Source organism: Rhinolophus ferrumequinum, chromosome 4, assembly GCF_004115265.2.
Source record: "Rhinolophus ferrumequinum isolate MPI-CBG mRhiFer1 chromosome 4, mRhiFer1_v1.p, whole genome shotgun sequence".
In the NCBI taxonomy this organism is placed as follows: Eukaryota; Metazoa; Chordata; class Mammalia; order Chiroptera; family Rhinolophidae; genus Rhinolophus; species Rhinolophus ferrumequinum.
Window position 1 is genome coordinate 96,138,571 of NC_046287.1, and position 23,193 is coordinate 96,161,763.

General features: G+C 38.9%; 1 protein-coding gene across 1 annotated transcript in view; it reads right to left on the reverse strand.

The window, feature by feature from the left end:
- Window positions 1-2,854: 2,854 nt before the first annotated feature.
- KL (klotho) overlaps window positions 2,855-23,193 on the reverse strand; it is a 48,451-nt gene continuing 28,112 nt past the window's right edge. The window contains exons 2-5 of the mRNA XM_033103840.1: window positions 12,144-12,654; window positions 11,123-11,391; window positions 5,430-6,531; window positions 2,855-4,872 (exon numbers count right to left, since the gene is read on the reverse strand). Of these exons, the coding sequence (XP_032959731.1) occupies window positions 4,535-4,872; window positions 5,430-6,531; window positions 11,123-11,391; window positions 12,144-12,654 (2,220 nt within the window). The 3' untranslated portion in view covers window positions 2,855-4,534. The remainder of the gene's footprint in view (window positions 4,873-5,429; window positions 6,532-11,122; window positions 11,392-12,143; window positions 12,655-23,193) is intronic.

Here is a 23,193-nt window from a genome sequence, read left to right on the forward strand (position 1 = left end):
AATGGTTATAAAAATGGGAAAATGTGATGGGTCTGAGCAAAAAGCTACATGTTCTAGGAAATTATCAGTATTTAAAGATAACCTAAAGAGATTCCTTTTCGAAGGTGAGTTCCCTGTTTGTATTTGCAGATGAAGAACTTAACCTAATAACAAGACTTACAAACAAAAAGATTGACTAGTTAAGAGACAGTGTGAATAATGAATCAAAAAAGTTGCAGTTCTCTCAGTGGTTAGTCTAGAGGTGATGACTTGGGGGGGGCGGAGAGAGAGAGAGAGAGGAGGAGGAGGAGGAGGAGGAGAAAGAGAGAGAGAGAGAGAGAAGGAAGGAAGGAAGGAAGGAAGGGAGGGAGAAAGGAAGGAAAGAAAGAAGGAAGGAAGGAAGGAAAGAAAGAAAGAAAGAAAGAAAGAAAGAAAGAAAGAAAGAAAGAAAGAAAGAAAGAAAGAAAGAAAGAAAGAAAGAAAGAAAGAAAGAAAGAAAGAATTGAAGGAAAGAATTGAAAGAAAGAGGGAAGGAGCGAGGGAGGGAGGGAAGAAAGAAGCAGAGACACGGCCTCTGCTTTCCCCTCTGGAACCAACGCCTTCTTGTCAAGCTTGGTCCGTATCATCCAAATGAACATTTCTCTTCCCCAGCAGAAATTTGAGGCAGCATTGTTTATTTTATGAAATGGAGGTGATATAGAGCAATGTAGTTGCTCTATTAATTTGCAAAAGAGGAATTTGAACTAGAGAAAAGACTGAATTAACAGACTATGTAAAAAGAACAGCAGTCTAAACCCACCACCTGAATTACGATATTCAGAATTGCAAAATGTTTCTGTCTGCATAGACACCTTTAAAATATTTGTTTTCATCAATAGTTTAGCTTAATTGTAAATTTATGTGACAATTATTTCTATGGCTTATAGAACTTAGAAGATTCTTGAAATAAGTTTAGTCTTCTAAGTTGTTAAATATTTTGGCTGTATTAATTATGTTATTAAGTGACTTAGCAAAGCTTTCTTTATAGAACTGCACTGTCCAATAAAGTAGCCATTAGGCATATGTGGCTACTAAACACAGGGTGGCTAGTCCAAACTGAGCACAAGAAGTACTGTACATGTAAAACACAAACACACACCAAATTTCTAAGACTTGGTACAAAATAAGTATGTAAAAATCTTTTTTTTTTAAATTTCTTTTTTTATTGAGGAACAGTGTATTTTTCCAGGGCCCATCAACTCCAAGTCGTTGTCCTTCAATCCAGTTGTGGAGAGCGCAGCTCAGCTCCAAGTCCAGTGGCCGTTTTAATCTTTAGTTGCAGGGAGTGCAGCCCACCATCCTATGTGGGAACTGAACTGGCAACCCTGTTGTTGAGAGCTCCCGCTCTAACCAACTAAGCCATCCAGCTGCCCCTCCGGCAGCTCTGCGGCAGTTCATTGTCTTCAATCTAGTTGTGGAGGGTGCGGCTCACTGGCCCATGTGGGAATCGAACCAGCAACCCTGTGGTTCAGAGCTCACGCTCTCATCAACTGAGCCATCCGGACGCCCCTGTAAAAATTTTAATCATTTTATATTGATTGCGTTGTAGAAATTGCACTATTTTAGATATGCTGGGAAAACATATACAATATGGTATTAAGATTTATTTCTTCTGTGCTTTTTATTATTTTTTTTAAAGTGACTACTAGAAAATTTAAACTAAGTATGCAGCTTGCATTGTATCTCAGTTGGAGAACACTATTGTAAGTAATATAAAGGAAATCTTCCAAGCCATTAGTAGATTCTAATACTGTCTGAGGAAGATTTGGAAAAAAAAAAAGAAATGAAAAATGTCCTTAATGAATCTGAAAACAAGTCCTTCTAAACCAAGGCAAAATGAACTGGGCATACGTGCGAGAGGCCCACCTGGGTTCAAGGAAGGAACTGTGAGTGTTCATATATATATATGTGTGTGTGTGTGTGTGTGTGTGTGTATATGTATGTATATATATATGTGTGTGTGTATGTATATATATATATATATATATATATATATATATATATATATATATATATATAAAGAGTGAAAAGCCAAGATTTCCTGAGAGTCGAGCATCAATGGAAAGTGTGTAGCGCTTGGAGAAGCTGGTTAAGAAATAAGCGTTAAGAAATGAACATGCTTCACCCCCTGGACCAGAAAGTCCCTATTTTGTAGTCCCCTCCCCGCACCCTCTCCCCACTCTTCCTCCTCCCCTGCCTAGAGTTTCATGACTGATCTGAGAGGCACTATCTCCTTTCAGGCTGGTGGTGAGCCACCACCCTCCTCTTAAGGTCTATGGGGACACAAAGTTAGCATGGTGCTCTCATTGTGACTTAGTTGAATGATTTGGAGATGTCATTTGTCTTTGGTACTTTGGTGTCTGTTTTGTCCCTTCCTGCCCCTCCTCTGTCTTACTCTCTCAGTGTCTGAAATTACCTCCCAGCTCGACCACAGAGGGTGCCTCAGGCACCCTCCCTGACCAGCCTTGCAGTTGGCGCCTCTTGCTGTCAGAACATTTCTTGACCACGCCCATCATTTTCTATGTGGTTTATCCGATTCAAAAAAAAATGGATCTAGCAACCAGTCGTATGGTTAAGAAAGAAGGCAAAGTTGTAGGCAGATTTCTTATAATACTTTATCGAGGGACAGAATTACTTTTCTTTACACTCAAGGAGATTATTGTAGCAAGAAAATCATTTTTGAACAACATTCATTATTTAACAGTAATTAACAATAAGAAAGTAATCCAACATATAGGAATGGTTAAATAAGTTGTGATAAACTCATATAGTGAAATTACTCAACAGCTATTTAAAATCATGCTTTTGAAGACTAATGATGAAAGAAATGCACACAATGAAAATTAATAAAGACACAAAACTATTTTATAATATGATCTGACTGTGTAAAATGAAATACATAGACAATGGCAATAGTGGCTACCTCAGGGTGGCAAAATAACAGGTAAATTTTTTTACATCGAGTTTCTGTATTTTAAAATTTTTTACAATGAATATATATTACTCTTATAATCAGAAAAATATACATACATAAATAAACTATGATTCTCTAGTTTCCAATTTTAGTAAGTCCAATTTCTAAAAGAGTACTACCAAAAGCTTATCTTTCATGGAGAAAAGTCATACCACCTCTGAAGATGATACATAATACAGTACAGTATTTCTCACACACTGTAATCCTGTGTCAGCAAGATTAGTCATGCCTGATATGATGTTGGTTTATCTTGGTTTATCTATAAAACAAACATTAGCATCATCTGCAACTCCAGTGTAATGGATTTCCCTGTCTAGAAATCAGCAAGACTTATTTAAGGGGCATTACAGGATAAGACTTAACCCTTTCTGGAAATCAGTAGTATGTTTCAGTGTAAAAGTACAAGGCGAAACTAGTTCAAAGCTAGTTCCACAGAAGTAGCAGCAAAAATATAAACTGGACCTCCGCAATCATAAAAACAAATCTTCCAGTGTTATCAGACTAAATGCTTTTGATCATATCAATACTTTTTAAAACTCAACACAAAGAAATTATGGCACATTCTGAAGAGCTGAAGGTGGAGTCCCTCTTCATAGGCTGAGTAATGATTTCGTTCTTATTCTCTCGGGAAAGGTCATCTCATTCATTCCAAGGTCTGCTCTGAAATGAATGGGTTTATAATCAAATTCATCATAATGTTGCTTGTAATACCTATTTTGTACTCCTTCCTTCCTCCTAGAGCCACTGTGGTAATAATGCATTTCACAGTCGCTTTCTACTTCCTGAAGAGCCCAACATCCCATGAGTCATGTTTATTTTTCTGCAAACATTTAGTGAAAGTCTATGAGCAGGTCCTCAACAAGGCCCCAGTGACACAAAACCCTCAAGGACCCGCGGTTTAGAGAGCGCCTTAAATGTCACAGAAAAATAAAAAGTTCTGTAATTTGCTCTGCTCTCAATACCCAGGTATGTAAATTAACATTAGTAGCTTTTGACAGAAACACTGCTTTTAAAAGGAACGATCCAGCGTAGGGCGCTTTATCATGTCTCCTATATTCTGCCATCTTTGTCTAGGGAAACTTGGTTCAGCAGAGAGACCATTAAGCAGGCGCATCTGGGCAGCTGAGAGATGGTTACTTGAGACTTACTTTGTATTCGAACACTTGCAATGATTACTTCCAGTAAACATTGCATTAAAGAATATACAAAAACATACCAGTCTTGTCATTCAATTCCTGTAAAAATGTTACGGAATGGTTCCAATTTCTTACGCTTTTGCTACAGAACATGTTGCAATAATGATGGCCCTGGTCAGTTTTTTGATTGCCCCCTAAAAAGGAACAAATCCAGGCATTATTCACATTATTCAAGATATTACAGTCACCTATGCTCATTTCAAAACCTCTGTCATATGCTACAAAAAGGTTTTCTAGAAATCAGGTATATGAAATCTACAGTTTCACAACACTGAGAAGTACAAATTAACCAGTTAATGTGTGTGCATAATTATTTCAAAATAAATGAATAGGAAAATGTTCAGGATTATTTGTAACTTCTCCTGCCTTTCTTAGAGTAGTAAAAAATAAGAGAAAGAGAAATAATAAAAGCAAAACATAGAAAAGCTATGAAAGCTAGTAAAGACTTTCGGGTATGAAAAAAGCTACACTCGGTGCACAGGGTGAATTCTTCTGGACAAAATCTTCCCAGAGTTTCAGGACGCGGGAAACCATTATTGTCAATAATTTTCCTGTAATGTTTCATGGATGGTTTGGGCTCAAACTGATTGGCAGCGTAATGATAAAGGCCATACTTCGGAGCTGTGCGATCATTAAATGAATATGCAAAGTATCCACAAAGATTGATCCCATCCAATACGTAGGCTGGAAAAATAAAAGGACAGGAGAATTAGTTATTAAGATATGTTGCACACAACACTTTACTTTGACATGACCTTGGTGCATCAGGGAGAATTTCAATACCATTTAATAAAATGTCAGACTAAATTAGACTTAATCAGAAAAGGATTCTTTCATGTGAAGACAAACAGGCAAATGCCAAGACAAATATTGAGCTACATTTCACATAGTAGGTTTTCCATAATTAACCCTCTGCTGAGGTGATTGGGTTAAATTTTCATGTACATGAGGCAGGTCAGACTGCTGTGAGGCCATCTGAGGCTGGGGGACAGACCCCTCTGAGGACAGACCAGGCTGTCACAGGCCCAGAGCAGGTGGTAAGGATTTGGGGTCTTTCACTTTTTGCTAATCTCCTTTATCTCTAGGGAAAGTACTAACTCTCTGTGGGATATTTTGGGGTGTGGCAAGAAATGGACAGCGCTTCTCTTTGAAGGTGACAATGTGGGATTTGTGAGTTGCTAACAGGCATCATGCCCTCACTTGACCCAACCTTCAAGAGGCTGCTTTTCAGGGGGCCTTACCTTTCAGAGCTTCGTTTACATAATTCTGTATGTAATACTCCCTCAGCTTGTCTTGAGCTGCCTGCAGATCGTCATCAACGCCATTGGAGATTATGTACATGGGAAGGTCTCCATACTTCAGTTTCATCCAGTTCAGGACCTTACGTAAGCCCCAAGGCACGACGGCCACCTGAGCCGGGGAGTTGAGCCAGGTGATATCGGTCATTTCTTGCACTTCCAGGTAATCATTGTATTTCATTGGATCTTCCTTCTCCCAGTCTACAAGGATGGTGGTGTAATGGCTGAAAGCCAAAAAGTCAAAGGAACCCCGGATTAGTTTTTTTTCATCTTCAGTGAAATAAGGCAGAAGGAAATTGTTTCTTTGGTTCAGCCAGTCTCTCATCACACGTGGATAATCCCCAGAGCCAAAAATGGGCTCAGCCAGCCAGCCAATGTCAAATTCCAAAACTCTCTCTGCCACCTCTTTGTCCCTTGTGGAGAAAGGGCAGGCGGGCTCCACCCAGTCAGCCTGCAAGGCGATGGATATTTTACCTTTCTGAGCGCGCCTGAACTTCTCATCATACACGCGCCAAGCCAGCGCGTGGGCCTTCAGGAGGTTGTGGCCGGCGCTGTAGGTCATGTTCCGCGTGTACGGCTCGTTCATCGTGATCCAAAACTTGACGTGGGGGCCGAGATCTTTAAAACACAGCCTGGCATACTCGGCAAACGCCAGGGCGGTGTGTGGGTTCTCCCAGGCGCCGTGCTTGGCCAGGGGCTCAGGCAGTCCTTGGTGCGGGGCCGCGGGTCGCCACAGGGCCACCACGGGCGTGATGTTGGCGCGCACGAGTTCGCTGGCGACACAGCGATAGTAGTTCAGGACTGTGCGGTTTACCTGGGACTGGTTGCCCAGGGGGAGGATCAGAGCCCAGTCCAGGGAAAAGTGAAAATGTGTCACGTGCATGTCCTGGAGTAGGGAAATCTGGGGCCGGATGGTGGCAAAGTCAACACAATAGGATTTCCTCTTCTTGGTCACAAGGCTGTCCACCTTAATAAGCCTCTTACTGCGGTGGACGTCCCAGAGGTAAACGTTCGGGTCGGTGAACTGAGACAGACTGGTGTCCACCTAGGAGGAGCAGAGTGAGCACAATTCTATGACTTCCCCTGGCCAGGCCTGGAAAAGTAATTCAGTGCAATTCAACGAAACTAGTGAGCGAGGTGAGCAAAAATAAAAACATTTCTAGCTGAAAGTTGAAATGATTTTTCATAAATAGTGAGCTCCTGAAAAAGAAAACATTCCACTTTTATGCGTATTTGTTTTACCTGTAGTTCTAACTCTTGCAGTGTTATTTTAAGGTTAAAAAAAAATCTGAATTTTTTTCCTCACTTCAGCTGGCAAACGGTAGTGGTTCTCTCACATCTCCCGTCTGTGTTAAGCAAGCAGAGTATTTTTGGACTTTTTTTTTTCAATATAAGAAATCATTAATGAGATGAGATTTTCAAATTTAAAAAGAACTAGACAAAGATAAAGCTTAAAACCTGAGTGAGTTAGAGTCAGAAAAGTAAATGATATTTAACATTAAATTGTGCTTCATAAAATCAGGTTCTACACAGGTTGGCTGAAGGTAGAAGGAGGTACTAAATAAACATAATTGTGCCCTTTTATTAGCTTTGGGGTCAATGACAGAATGGAACAAACTCCATCTGACTGATGGTAGAAAGTGACAGAATGCAGAAACAAGGAACAATATTGTCATCCACCCACAGTGGGATTTTTAAAGTTCTAAAATGTTTCCTAATTAGTTTTTCTGTGACGATCATGACAATATGGTTCTTTACATCTGACGTAGGAGCCTCCAAAATGAAAACAGGTATTTAGAAAAAGTGGATCAATTGTCAACTCAAAATGACAGAATCTTCCCTCCACGTGTGCACCGTGGAAGGAAGGCAAACTGAAAGGCCACCCCAAGACCCGCTGCCTGTGCCTGCTGTCTCCTCAGCAATAATCCCCTTAGAGCAGGTTACTCGGTTTGACCCTCTGTAAAAGCAAGGGTCAGACGAACTCCAGTGTTGAATCTCTAGTAGAAGTTTCTTTGCAGTTTTACAGGAAAGCTGCAAATGAGCTGCTGTTTCCCGGGAGGGATCAGTGCTGTGTTCATAAAGGAAAGTAATAAAACACAGCGTGTCAGAGGGAAATTGCTTTTTCTGGAGGATTGTCCCTTGTAGATCACCCACACATGCATTTCCTCTAATACTGTGGGAATGCGGTCAGAAGGATTTTTCCACCGTGATGCACCCACAAATCGTGTTTCCTCAGCTTTACAAGAGAAAATATTTGCATGCTCTTTTGAAGCCCAAGTGTTCATAGCTTGAAGGAATTTCTTGGATTATTTTTATAGAGCTCTGAGTTGACAAAATTCATAACTTTTGTACCATAATTGTTCCCAAACACCAGCTTTTGTTCAGTCCATCTGAAAACAAACATGAGAGACTAAGATAGAATTTCTGGGGGGAAACATCTATTTCTTAAAAATACAGGACATTTAGAAATGAGTGTTTAGACAAAATTCTATCTAACCTCCATCAATTAGTTGACTTATTTCTTAATTTAAAAAAATGAAATAATAAAGCTGGATCTTTCAGAAAGAATGGGTATAAAGTATGAATTTAGTGTGTTATGGAAGAAACTTTCTCTTAATATGACCAATGTTAAACAAGCCCTATTGTCCTCAGGATGTAGCAGGTTCTGTACCTAATTCATTATGACAATTAGTGGTTATCGAAAAACACTGTCCACTGGGAAATTAGATCCAAGTACAGTGACAATCCATGTGCACGAGCCCAAGGTCAGACTTCAGACAGGTTGTGTGCTTAATAAGATATTATTGTTAGTTTTTCAGGTAGAATGTATGCCTCAGTAATATTAGGAAAGACTTGCCAGTATGGAAAAGATTAATTTCAGTGGTTTAAAGTCACTTCTCAGAACTTTAATGTCTTAAAAGTATAGAATACTGCTTGTAAATTAAAAATATGCACACACTCCTCACAAGACACTCCTAAAAAAAGACTTGTTTTTACCTGTCAATTAGGAAGTTAGCTTGGGAAGGGCACTACCAAAATAATACAGAGCTCATGGCGAAAAGCAGAAAGAATAAAATAGTAATTGCAGCCTTTTCCCACTAGAGAGCTTCTGGAGAAGATCAAGTACACTGGGTGCTTGAGAGGGATAATTTTGTGTTTGGCTGGTTCTGCACAGGAGAGCACTGAAGGACCCTGTTGGGTGGAAGACCCTGAGCTGATGACCTCAAAGGGAGTGCACCATGAGAGGAAGGGCCAGGGGCAGATGAGTGGCTGGCATTAGATCAAATTCTAAAGCAACTGCTCTAAGGAACAGAGAAAGGGATACTCTCGCCATCTCCCTTCCTCTTCACTGCCGTATTTGTTGCATCGCACCAGAGTTTCTCTTCTCTCTCGAGGAAATAGGATGTATTCTTAAGACTTTCTCACCCCTTAGCGGTTCCCAAGGCAAACACAGCCCTTGGATGGGGCCCAGAGCAGAGGGAAAGGACTCCCTCCAATGTCTCACTGTCAGAGATCAGGTTGGAAACATGAGCCCTCAATGACAAAGGTTGCAGGGCCCAGCAGGGAGCGGGGCATGGCAGATCCAAAGATGGAACAAGGACCAGGGACCATCCCACCTCTTCCCTCTCTCCTTGTCCTTCCCCAACACCACTCCTGTCCCTTCAAATCCTACTTAAATTCTACTGCACTTGCATCCCACTTGCAGGAGAGAAATTAGGATAGGGAGGGTCCACATAGCAGTGGGCTGAGGTGGAAGGAGGAAATCCCCAACCTGAGTGGGTGGAGCTGAGAGGAGATGCTGGTGCCCTGATGTCCTCACTACCATGACACCAGCTCCTCCATCCCCTTTTAAATGTAAGGAGGGGAGTTAGGTCTGAGGCTGCCCCTAAAACTAACTGGAGGTCTGAAAAAGACAAGAATAATACAAACCAACAAAAAAAAAAAAAAAAAAAAAAAAAAAGTTCTAAGGATAGTGTTGATTTATTTTCTTATAAATAAAAGATATTTGCAAGTAAAGAGCAACCCATTTTAACTAGAAGTCCTCTCCTTAGACCCAGGCATTCTTCCAAATACTTCTGTTGAACTGAAAGATAACAGAATATGCCATCTGAAAATATGCCCCTTTGGTAAATTGATTATTTTGAGCTGCAGGCATTTGAGAAACAATGCAGGGGAAGGCTTTCTCTGAACTCCCCTTACCTGTAAAGGACAAATCTTCCGAAAGGAACTCAGTTGTTATAAATGCCCTCCTAGGGTTTTTGTCAAGCAGGGAAGATTGACTCTTGTCACAGAAGAGGAGACGAGAAGTCACTACCGCACCTGACAAACTTTGTCACAAACTATCATAGCTCCCATCTATTCTTCTAAAGGCCCATTCGTATTTCCTAAAAGTCATTTCGTCTCCCCGAAGAGACCTATATGCTATTCTCCCCTTTCCCTATTAACATGGTATTTAAGCCTGAATTCTAAGCCACCTCGGGGAGTTAGTCATTTTTCTCTTAGTATGTCCCATGGATGAGGTATACATACTAATAAACTTCTGTCTGTTTTGCTCTTGTTCATCCGTCTTTTATTACGGAGTCACAGCTAAGCACTCAGAAGGGTAGAAAGAAAGTTATTTTTTCCTCCCTTATAGAACAAATAAATTGGGTAAAAACACCCAACGTGCTAAATCCCATTGCTCCTCTATGGACCTTGAAATTTGTCTATTTTCACAGTAGAAAATAGCTCAGCAACACCCCGCCACTACCCAGCTCACTTAGCACCACTCTGTTCACTCTGTTATATTATTCGTGTATCCATCATTTTCCCTCAAGGTGCCTTTAAAAGTAGGGGTCATATCTTACTCACTGCACACGCCTTTCGACCAAGCACCCCCACCCAGCAACTAGCCCTGGGCTTTGTAGACACTAAGCCTCCAATAATGCTTACTGAATTATTCATTCAAACTCTAGAAAACTCTTTTTCTTTGAACTTCAAAGAAATTAAGTTTAATTTAAATTTTTTAAATTTTTTTTAAATTTTAAATAAATAAATTATTATTTTCAAATTAAATTTAAAATAATATTGAGGACTAACTCCATAGGTTCTCAATACATAGCAGTTGACCATTTTGAAGACCTTTCTTACCATCTCAATGACTGCTGCCAGAAGGTACAGTCTATCAGTGAATCACTGGAGCAAGGGTTTCTCTTCTCCATGCACAAGTATTTCCACAAATTTGGGGGATCCACAGTTATGTCTCAGGAGGGCACTCTGCCTAAAGTCTCTGCCTCAGTCTCAGGGGCTCCACTGAAACCTCAGATAATTTGGAGTTCTGTGTTATATCTCGTTTATGGAAGAACTGGGCTGCCTTATAAAGGTTTGAAAACCACTGTATTAAAGGAGGATATTTCATCTTACCAGATCTTAAATAGACATATATTTGTAATCTGTTCCCCTTTGGGGGCTTTAAAGTGCAAGGTGAAGCAAGGAAGATTTGGGGAGAGAAGGGTGCCGCTTTCCAATTTACGCCCTTAAGGAACCGTGTTTGGCCCAAAGAAGGGACAGTGTGCTGTGACAACCTAATAAGGAAGCACTACTTACTAGTGACAGGGCTTGGTGAGACTGCTGATTGGTTTTGTCAGCTGACTTACTTGAATGTAGTTGTCAGCAATGCCCCAAGCAAAGTCACAGGGAAATGTCCCTTCTAGGGGTTGATTTTCAGGTAAAGGAGGGAAGCCATTTTTCTCTATCAGCTGTTGGTAGAACAAGGCTGAAGACTTGGGCCACAGCTTTTTATCCTGGCTTAGAAAGTCGACGTAGAAGAGCCCACGCCTGATGCTGTAGCCTCTGTGCCACTCGAAGCCGTCCATGAGGGACCACGCTGTGTACCCGATGACGTCCACCTTGTCCTCCTTGATGGCTGCGAAGAGAAGACAGGACAAGAGCAAAGTGACCCTTCATCGGATACCCACCTCATGATTCAACAGCATTCTAGGGATTTACTACTTAAGGAAATAAATTATATAGCATGCTTCTTGTTTGGTAAACCAGTGACCTTTCTTGCTGGCAAAAGGCTCTACTCAAACCTAGATAACTCTACAAATAAGTATCTTCACAAATAGGCTTCTCTCCAATGTGTTTTTATTTGAATTTCCCTGATTTCCAGTGGGTGTCCTTTGGGCCTGGGAAGACATTCTACTTTCTAGCCTAGGCGTGCAACATTGTGCTTGATGCAATAAATGAATAAAGTTTTCACAAGCATGAGCTACTTATTATTTTCTGCAGATAATGTTGATATTTCTTTTTCTTTAAAAAGTGCTTCATTCCGTACAAGCATTAAGAACCCCAAAACCTGTACAGAGAGCTAGATATCCTGGAATTTACTTAATCCTCAATGTAATCTAAAAATCTAGAGTAAAAAGTCTAAAATCCAAGTAATTTCCCACATTATAACCCAGTTTTTCATTTACAAAATCAGTTTAAAAATTAATTTAAGTTCTTCGAGGCCCCAAATGAGAAAGGTGTTACATAAATACATACCTACTATTGCCAAAATGAATTTCCACATTGCAATTAAAAACTATAAATTCATATAGTTTATTACAGATCATCTTAAAGATTGTTTTACCAATGGCTTCGGGCAGGAAATTAGAATTTTATCCCCAATCCTACCTTTTAAGGTTTCCATTATGAATTTTTTGAGGTAATACATATATTTGGCATCATCTCTCTTGGTGGTCCCTGAAACAAACCAGCCATTTTCCACAATAAATATTTGAGGGTGGTTATATTCAAGGTCAATCCAGGACAGCAGTTGCCTCAGGCTGGGAGATTCCAGTTGGCGGAACTTCATGTGAGGGTCCAATAGTTGAAAGCTCAAGGTTGGTCCAAAGGAAAGAGCAAAAAAGTCAGCTGTTCCCCTTATGAACTTTTTCTCAGATTCAGTAAAAACAGGCAGGAGAGATGACAGATTATTCTTCATGCTCTCAGGATAGTCGCCATCAATAAATATGGGTTTGGCAAACCAGCCTAGGACAAAGTCAAGAGATTTCTGACATTCTTTGATGCTGTGGTCCGTCATTCTTCGAGGGTTGATCCAGTGGGAACTTAAGGCAATGGACACCTGGCCCCCCTGAGTTGGACGGAAAGAAGTGTTGTAGAGATGCCAGATTTTGGCATGAGCCTATAAAGAGAAAAAGCGTGGTGAATTTTCTTCTGATTGTGAGGAGAAATATAATACATATTTGAATTCCCAACCCTAGTTGTATCTGTTTCTCATCAAACCCAACCTAATGACTAACCCCACAATGTAAAAGTCACCTGGAACCAATAAATTATTTCAGAGGTATGTCAGCCCCTAGTGAGCTGCTACCATGACTCGAATTATTTCCATTGTTTTTCAGCAGCCAGTGGAAAACTGAATTTCTGACGTTGAATGTGTAGTTATTATTCATACTTTGAAAAATTAATGAAATAAGAATTTACTATAATATCTTACTACTTAATTGACTTTGGATTGTGCACTTTTTAATTAATAGGCTTCTTGAAAAGAACCAATCCCGAATCTGTGATCACACCAAGAATTTCTAAATAGGATTATATTTCTTTATCCTAAGAGACTGGGAGTTTCCGAGTTGTTGGAGTCAATTTAATATTTTGTATTCATTTCTCATAGTTAAAATTCGAACATATGTTCACACAATCTTTGTTCTTTCCTAAGAAGAATCAGTGCTATAAGTTAAAGGGCCCATTCCACTACCGTGTTTCCCCGAAAATAAGACCTAGCTGGACAATCATCTCTAATGAGTCTTTTGGAGCAAAAATTAATATAAAACCCGGTATTATATTATATTATATTATATATTATATTGTATTGTATTACACAATATATTATATTATATTATATTATATTATTATATTATATTATACCCTGTCTTATAGTAAAATAAGACCAGGTCTTATATTAATTTTTGCTCCAGAAGATGTATTGGAGCTGATTGTCTGGCTAGGTCTTATTTTCGGGGAAACATGGTAACTAACGTTGGTCCACCCTCCAAAACTCTGGGGCGGTGCTGGCTTCCTGCAGGACCCAGGGTTCAAGGTACAAGCCAAGAGCAGAAAAAACACCTAAAGACAGATTTGATGAGATCAGAAGCCCATAGTTAATCAGTGCTTAGCCGGGAATTTCCTACAGCACTGAATGGGCTGTTTCCATAAAAGCAACCTTATATCCCCATAAAATCTTACTGATTTCTAATATCTTATTTTCATTTGTTTCCTTTATCTTTACAAAGAATAGTGAGGATGATAGAGTTTTTACTCCCTTACTTGAATTAGGTTTCTCTTTACTTTTGAATTCCTTGATTGACTCTATTTTTCTAAAAATACAAATGCTGTTTATTGCCTTTTACTCCCCTAATGTATAATACATATATATACACCTCTTTAAAAACTCCATTCTAATTCTGTTTGACTCATCTCCAAAATGATCATGGCAATTTTCATTCCAATCCCTGAGCCTGAAGAAGCTCTTTCACTCAGTATGCCGAATGTCCTCTTCATTTTTTCCTAAATATTCTTCTCGTGGTTCATTTTAGTGCGGGTGTACAAGAATGGCCTCATCACGACTCTTATGAGTTCAGCCAAACATTTCGATGGAACAGAACAGTTTATGTTTAACTTTCATTTTTAGTTTCTTAGGAAATATCTATTATGTTTCATTTTACTGAATGTATTTTTCTCATGCTCTGAAGCAATTATCTATATGTTAAGAAGGAAATGGAGAATAAAATATTTATCCAAAGAGTAGTGATATTTGCCCATGTGATTCAAAAACCGGGTTTAAACCACGCTACTCTGCTGGGTTTCTGATGTCTCCCACCCTTCTCTATCTTTTTCTCCTTCGCCATCCTAACTCTTCCCTCCCCGTTGACAAGACATCTCATCGTGCCATTTAATAGTCAATCAGAAAAGAGCCGTTCATGCCAGTGCTCAGGAAGCCAGACCAGGGCACTTTCCTAATGTGGCCCAATGGAGGCCATGACAGTCATATCCTAAATCTATAGAACAGGTACTGTAATGGGTAGAGTGGGAGAGGCAGGTGGGAGTGGGAGCAACCCAAGAACTTCCTAACCTGGGTCAGCTTTGCAGGTAGCCGAAGGCATAGTCATAGGGTGGAATTGTTTACCATCATGGACCACTCTTCCAGTTTTGAGTCTTTGACAGGACTGAGAGGAGGTAGAGCAAGGAAACGAATGATCTAGTCCACATGGAAGTGCACATGTGGTTGTTGAAGTCAGATAAAATTTCTGCTTCATCACTGTTACTTGTATGCCTTTGACCACATTACTTAATCTGGGCAGATAATACTAACCTCCCTGCGTCTCTCACAGGGCTGTTATGAGGATTAAAGGAGATAATTTGTGTAAAATACCTAACACAGAATTTGCGTATGGTAGGGTCTCCCTGAACGGTTTATTTCTTTTGTCCTAAGGGATGAGCAGATGGAAACGGAAGACATTACAGGTGAGGAAACAGCCAGCCCCCTGCTAAGGAATTCAGTCCATGTGATGTAGTGATAGGACCCGGTGTTTGGATTACCAGAGATGGGTTTGGATCCCAAGTCCTGCATCCATGACTAGTGTGAGCCTCAGTTATTTCTCTGTCCAAGTAGGAATAGCATCTATTCTCCTGTAGGGATGTTGCGAATATTAAATGACATGATGCAAGTGAAAGTGTCTATCAAGTTGCTGATAATGTTAGAGAAGTATAAATTTGCAGCATTAGAAGGTATGATGGCTCATTTTACGTGTCAATTTGACTGAGCTCAGGGAACCACAGATAGCTGGCAAAACATTTGTCCAGTTTAGCTCGGCGAATCCACGGTGTTGCTGCCCTAGAATCCGTTTTGTTTGGCCAAGCAGCCTGTAGGGACCTGAAACTGCCCATAGCACCTCATGCAGGCACATGCCCTAGATAGCAGCCCGCAGAATCATAAGCAAGTGTAAGTTCCTGGTATGATTTCCTCAAGAGCCCTGTCATCAACAGTCACCCCTGCCACCAGTACCTGGATGCCTTATGCACCCTTTAGCTAAGACCCTCATAGGGCTTATCCACATCCTTATTTTGGTTTGACCAATTCAGCCTCAGCCCGGGAAGCACAAAGCACTCCACCCACGGAAACTAATAAAGACATGTGTCCCAGGTGCTGTCTCTTCCTTGATATCCCCTTGAGGCCTGCCGTGTACTTCCTTTAGAACCTGTCAGTAACAAACTTCTCTATTTCAATTTCTCTTGTGGTCTGTTATTAAACTGAGGCTCACCATGCAGCACCCTGTGCTCCTTTTAACAGATGTTAATCTAACAAAACCATGGCAACATTATTTCTGGGTGTGTCTGTAAGGGTGTTCCTGGAAGAGATTTACATTTGAGTTGGTAGACTAAAGAAGCTCACCCTCCCCAGTGTGGGTGTGTATCATCAAACCAAGGACCTGTACAGAACAAAAAGGTAAAGGAAGGATGCCCTTGCTCTCTGATTGAGTTGGGATAGCCATCTTCTCCGGTCTTTGGGTACTGACACTCCTAGTTTTCAGGCCTTCGAACTCAGACCCCAACTTATTCGTACACCACTGGCTCCCCTAGTCCTTAGGCCATCCGGTATGGACTACCTTTCCTGGACTTGTAACTTGCAGATGGCAGATCGTGGGACTTCTCAGTCTCCATAACCACAGGAGCCAATTCCTTATAACTAATCTCTTTCTATATATCCTATTTATCGTACTGGTTCTGCTTCTGTAGAGAACACTAATATGGAAAGCATCTTAGATATATCATTTGGTTTAACCACTCGCCCTACTTCAACCTCCGCACTGGATGTTACTTGACTGCTCTCTACAGCAGCCCAAATTGGAGGTCATTCCATGCATGGCATCTTTTCCAAGAAGTCCCCTCACCCCCACCCTCACTCCTACCCCGACCTGCCACACAGCTGCATGTCCTTCCTCTGAGCATCCTCTGCGTCTTAGCCATTCTTCTCTTACATCATTTACTCCAGGTAATGACACCTCTCTCCCCAGCCTTAGCTCCCTGAGAAGCTCCCTCAATCCCTCCTGGCACAAGGAGGCCCCAGTATCTGTTAAACTGAACTGAACTCTGCTTCATCACCTCCTCATGAGTTCATTCTATTTTTAGATGGCTGATTTGAATAATCAAATATGATGAAGCAAGGTGTAGGAAGGTCACCATTTAGGATATTGCAACAACAAAGGATGACTAACAGAGGAAGGTTATGTATGATTTTGCATTCTTTCTAATTATCCTGGGTATGTTAATCTTATGATCTGGTTATCTTAAGATTGAAATTTAATAAAGCTATTGACAAAGACTAAGGAAATAATTAAAGGTAGGAGCAAGAATATTCATCTAAATACTATTTCTAACAGCTAAATATTGAAAACCAATTGAAATGCCCAATATTCAATAATGTTCGTACCCACATACGCATGTTTTAATGCATTGTGGTATGACTAAAGAAATACAAGAAACACTACTATTCAGATCTTATAAATAACACAGAAGAATGTCTATTAACGTGTAAAATGTGTTCCTAAAATACTAACTGAACAAAAGAAAAATCAGGTTACAAAGCAATAGGTAGAACTTAATAGCATTTTATTAAAGAAAAATATGTATATAAAGATCTAGAAGGATTTATAACTTAGGTTTTGTAGCAGGATTGCAGGCGGTATAAGTCTCCTCATTTTGCTTATCTATAATTCTTTGATTTCTTATCAGACACATGTATTGCTTTAGAAGTAAGAAAAACATTTAAAATTCAAAACAGGAAAATAGCTCATAGGAGTTGGAAGGCAGGCTCTGCTTGAACTGTCCATGATGGTTATTTGAAAGCCGTGATTTAATTAACCCCTGCCTAACTGTTCTGTAATCTTCCCTACAGTTTCTGCCTCAAATCCTAACTCCTAGGAACACTGAATCCTATGTGCAGTTCTGAGAACCTCTTGGCTTCCATACTTTTAAAGGTACAGCTCTTGTGTTTTACCTACTCCCAGTTTCTCCAGCTTCACCCCCTTCAAATCTCAGCTCAGACATCATTGTCTCCAGGAAGTCTTCCCAGAACCTTCCCTCTCCCCACCCTTAAATGTCTATTCCATGTGTCTCATTGATGGTCTCTATCAAAGACCTTAACTATGTTGCATTTATTTATTTAGATTGTAGGTGTTTTGAAGGCATTGACTAGATCTTTTATCTCCTTATTCTCAAATTCCAGCAAAGTATCTGGGGCAGAATAAGTATTTAGTAAGCAGATATGGAGGAATAAAGGCTGGCATTAAGAACCAGATCAAAAAGTCGGAGACAGGGCACCCATTTTTCTGAGCCAGAGCAGTAAAACTCTCACAAGATACCCTGGTTGTATTTTATTTCTGAGACCTTAAAAGAGAGCTTTCAGGAACACATCATTAAAATAATAAATTAGAACGAGTCTGACATAATAAGCCTATAAGAATAACACTGTATTGCATCAAAACGCAGTAATGATCCAATTCAATTTGGGGCTTAAGACACTCTGCTGAGTCTTCCTCACTTCCATCCCAGCCTTGATGTGGATTTTGAAATCTAAGGTCTGAAAAATCTAGAAAAAATGGATCTAGTATTTCCTTCTACCACCAGCTAGTACCACCAATTTTTGGAAGTTAAGTAAAATATTCTGAACTTCATAGCAACTGTTTTTTTGTTTTTTTTTCTGGCTAAATTGTCAGCTCCATGTCATTTACTTAGTTGAGTCCTTCCCAGAGCCTTATATAAAGTTCTACACAAATAAGGTATTTAAAAATAGTGAGTGAAGTGAGCTCTGTGTCCATTCCAGCTTTCAGACCTGGATGAGGAAAATGAGGCGTAAGCAATACACAGCGGTGTGACTGAGCTGAGAAGGCAGAGATCAGAGATAAGAGCTGCTGAAGCAGCTCAACAACTGGAAGAGAGAAAGACAGTGCAAAGCAAGGGCCCAACACCCGCACGGGGATTTCCTGAGCGTTCCTGGCTAAGTAGGTACAAGGCAAGACTCCGTGAGGCTTAACAAAGAGCAGCCATAGGTCTAAGAGCTGAATACCAAAGTCTGTGCAGGGCTGGGAAACACTGCAATTTAGGATAGCCACCATAGAGTAATATGGTTGAGAACTTCAGACATTCAGTTGAAACCCCAAAAGTCCATATCTGAGGAGTAAAGACAAAACTAAAATAGACCAGCTCTAACAAGACTAAATTCAAGCCTGGCATGTTTAAAAGAATCCTGTGGTAATTTAACTGCCTGGAAGAACAGAATACCTTACCCTTTAAAGGAAGACAATATAAACCAGGTTCCCTATTGTGTGTCATTTATATTGTCCAGGGTATAATAAAAAAATTACTAGACATTTGAAAAGAGAGGAAAATGAAAACCTTAATTTTTAAAAAAATCAGCAATTTGAGAATCTTTCTCTTTTAACTGGAAAAATAATGTGTTTATAGCAATGGTGACTAATAATATATTTTGATGAATTTCTATGAAAAAAATTTTAATTAAAAAAAATAAGCATTCAAAAGAAACAGAAACCAAAGCCAAGATGACTTAGAAGGATTGTAAGATAGCTTTTACAAATATGTTCAAGGATTTCAAGCAAAAGATAGCTATAAAGAGTGAACAAATGAAGACTAACAACAGAGAAAAAGAAACAAAAACACATAAAAATTATAGAACTGAAAAGTAAAATATAAAAAATAAAATGTTATTGAATAAGTTTAACAATATTAATTCTGTATAGACTATATGATAAGGATAAATAATGTAATCTCTAAAGAAACTACAAAAATATATTAAAAGTTATATCTAAAAAGCCAGCAGAATAACAAAAATAAAATACTAAAAAATATTCGATTCAATTAAAATTATGTAAAAAGAAAGAAAAAACTGATAGGACAAATAGGAAACAAAAAGCAAGATGGTAACTATAAACCCAATCATATCAATAGTTATTCAAATAAAAATGTACTAAATACTCCAAGTAAAAAACATACTATCAAACTAGATTTTGAAAAAGTAAGCTCCAACTACATTCTGTGTACGTGAAACACACTTGAAACATAAAGTCTCAGCTAGATAGAAAGAAAATGATGGAAAGAGATACATTAGGCATGTGATAAGCATAAAAAGGCTGGCATGAGTATATTAATAATAAAATACTTCAGGACAAAAAATGTTACTAGGGATAAATATGGATATTTCTTAATAATAAGAGGGTCAATTCATCAAGAAGACATAATTCTAAATGTAATGATATCAGAGCTTTAAAATATATAAAGCAAAAATTCACAGAATTTTAAAAAAGTAGACAATTTACAATTAGTGTGGGAGATTTTAACTCCCCTCTCAGTTGCTGACTGAAGAAATAGCAAAAACAAACAAACAAAGAAATGAATTAGTAAGTATATAAATTGTCCAAATAATACTATAAACCAAACTGACCTAATTGACATTTAGGTCAGCACTACACTAACCAATACTTTCAAGTTGTACATGAAATGTTTATAAATATAAACCATATCCTGGAAAACATAAAATAAATTTCAAGAGATTAAATCAGTAATGAAAAAACCTTCCAACTAAGAAAAACCTAGGGTGAGTGGCCTTAATAGTAAATTATACTAAACAATTAAAGAAGAATTAACACCAATCCTTCTCACACAAAGCTATAGACCAATATTGCTTGTGAATATAGATACAAAAAAAAAATTCAACAAAACACTAACAAAACAAATCCAGCAGCATATTAAAAGGATTATATACCATAATGAAGTAGGATTTATCCCAGGAATGCAAGGATGGTTCAATGTATGAAAATTAATCAATGTAACACTTCACTATAAAGAAAAATTTTCAGTTTTTTTTCCTACTGTGTAAAGAAAAACAGTTCTTCCCTACTTCTTCCCTGTGAATCTCTCTTACTGCTCACACATTTCACTTCTGATATTTCAGATCACCAAATATGTGGAGGTTTTTCTGTGTCACAATTCTCTGTGACACCAGCTGGATGTCCTACAATTTAACTCAATCTTGACACTATCTGCTCAGAGAGATCCCACAGGTTAAGGGCTCAGTCCCATAAGACACACACACACACACACACACACACACACACACACACACACTTGAAATGCCAGTTACAAGCCCAGGCTATCACCTATGCTTCTAACCAACTGGCTATAGAGCAGAGGTTCCCACAACCCCATCCTCAGGTTCACTTAATTTGCTAGAATAGCTCACAGAACTAAGGGAAACATTTATTTACACTTAACAGTTTAGTTTTTAAATGTGATGTGATAAAGGATACAGATGAATAGTCAGATGAAGAAATACATAGAGTGAGGTCTTAAGCACAGGAGCTGCTGTCCCCGTGGAGTTGGGATGTGTCACCCTCCCAGGGTGGATGTGCATGCCAGCCTGGAAATGCCCCAAAATCCCTACTCTGGGATTTTATGGAGGCTTCCTCACATAGGCATGATTAATTATTATTAACTGCATTTCCAGGCTCTCTCCTCTCTCTGGAGGATAAGGGGTGGGGGGTGGAGCTGAAAGTTCCAAGCTTTGAATCATGGCTTGGTCTTTCTGGTGACCAACCCCCACCCAGGTGTCATCCAGGAGCCCAAAGTTGCTTCATTAGAACAAAAGATGTTCCTAGTGTTCTTATTACTTAGGAAGTTACAAGTTTTAGGAGTCCTGTGTCAGGGACAAATATTAGAACGAGATATGCTCCTAGTGTTTTTATCATTTATGGAATTACAAAGGTTTTAGGAGCTCTGTGCCAGGAACCAGGGGCAGAACCAATATATATAGTTCATATTATCTCACAATCACATTAATAGAATGAATGGGGAGAAACTGCAGGTGATCATCTCAATTAATGCAGAAAAAGCATTTGACAGAATCCCAAAGTCTTTCATGATGAAAATCCTGAAAAAAACTAGGAGTAGAAGGAAACATTCTTAACATGATTAGGAGCATTTTTGAAAAACCCACAGCTAACATCATACTCAGTGGTGAAAGACTGAAAGCTTTCCCCCTAAAATCAGGATTAAGACAGGGCTGTTGCTCTTTAGCAATGCTTTGGAAGTTAAGCCAGATCAATTAGGCAAGACAGAAAAAGGACATCCAAGTTGGAAGAGAGGTAAAACTCTCTCTATTTACAGACGACACAATTTTACACAGGGAAAATGCTAAAGAATCCACACACACACACACACACACACACACACACACAAAATGATTAGAGCTAATAAATTCACCAAAAAAATGCAGTATGACTTAAAAATCCACTGTATTTCTATACAATAGCAATGAGCAATCCAAAAAGGAAATTAAGAAAAGAATCCCATTTACAATAAGTTCAAAAAGAATAAAATACTTAGGGATATATTTAACCACTCTCACAACGTTCATTTATATTGTACTGGAGGTCCTAGGCAGTATAGTAAGGCAAATCAAAGAAATGAAAGGCATGTTGATTGGAAAGGAAAATAAATAACACTGTTATTCATAGAAAATATGATCGTCTATATAGAAATCCTAAGAAATCTAAAAATAAACTATTGGAACTAACAAGAGAATTTAGAATGTTAACAGAATACATTCCAATACAATAATCACTATAATGTGATATTGCCATAAGGATAGACAAATAGGTCAAAAGGAAATAGAAAATTGAAAAGTAAACCAATGGCCAATTGATTTTCAACAACTGCACCAAGGCACTTATAGGACAAAAGGAAAGCCTTTTCATTAAATGGTCCAGCATTTGGAAACTGTGTGGGAAAAAATAAACCCAACCTCATACCTTGCATAAAAATTTATTTGAGACAGATCATAGATCCAAATGTAAAAGCTAAAACTGTAAAGCTTGTAGAAGAGAACATAGCATTTTGATCTTGGGGTAGGAAAAGATTTCTTAGAACACAGAAAGCACTAATCATAAAAGAAAACACCGATACATTGGACTTCATCACAATTAAAATGTGCTCTTCAAAAGTTAACAATAGGAAACGACAAAGCACTGGAGGAGAAATATTAAAAATGTGTATATCTGACAAAAGGATTATATTCAAAATAAATACAATAACCCTACCAATCAATAATAGAAAAGAAACAACACCCCACCGCAAACAAAAGATTTGAACAGACATTTCACAAGAGCATCTACACCAATGCTCAAAACCCACATCCTCAGAGAAATGCTAACGTAAATGACAGTGAGCAGTCACAGCCACCAGAATGCCTACTTTTAAAGACCGATGACAACGTCTGACCTGGATGAAAAGCAAACGGAACTTCACACGTTGCTGGTGAGAGTATAAATAGTATCACCATTTCGGAAAACAATCTGGCAGTTTCTCATAAATTAAAAATAGGCCTTCTCTCTACTCAGCAATTCCACACACAAGAGAAATGGCAAAGGAAGTCCACAAAAAGACTTGCAGAATATCAAGATAAAAATGGACAAGAATGATTTGTTCCAGGATGCTTATAATAGCTTTATTCACAATAGTAAAAAATTGTAAACAACAAAAATGCCCATCAACAGGAGTAATATATAAACACTGTGGTCTGTGTGTACAATGCCATACTACTCAGCAATGAAAAGAATGAACTAGTATTTCAAATGGATTAACCTCTATA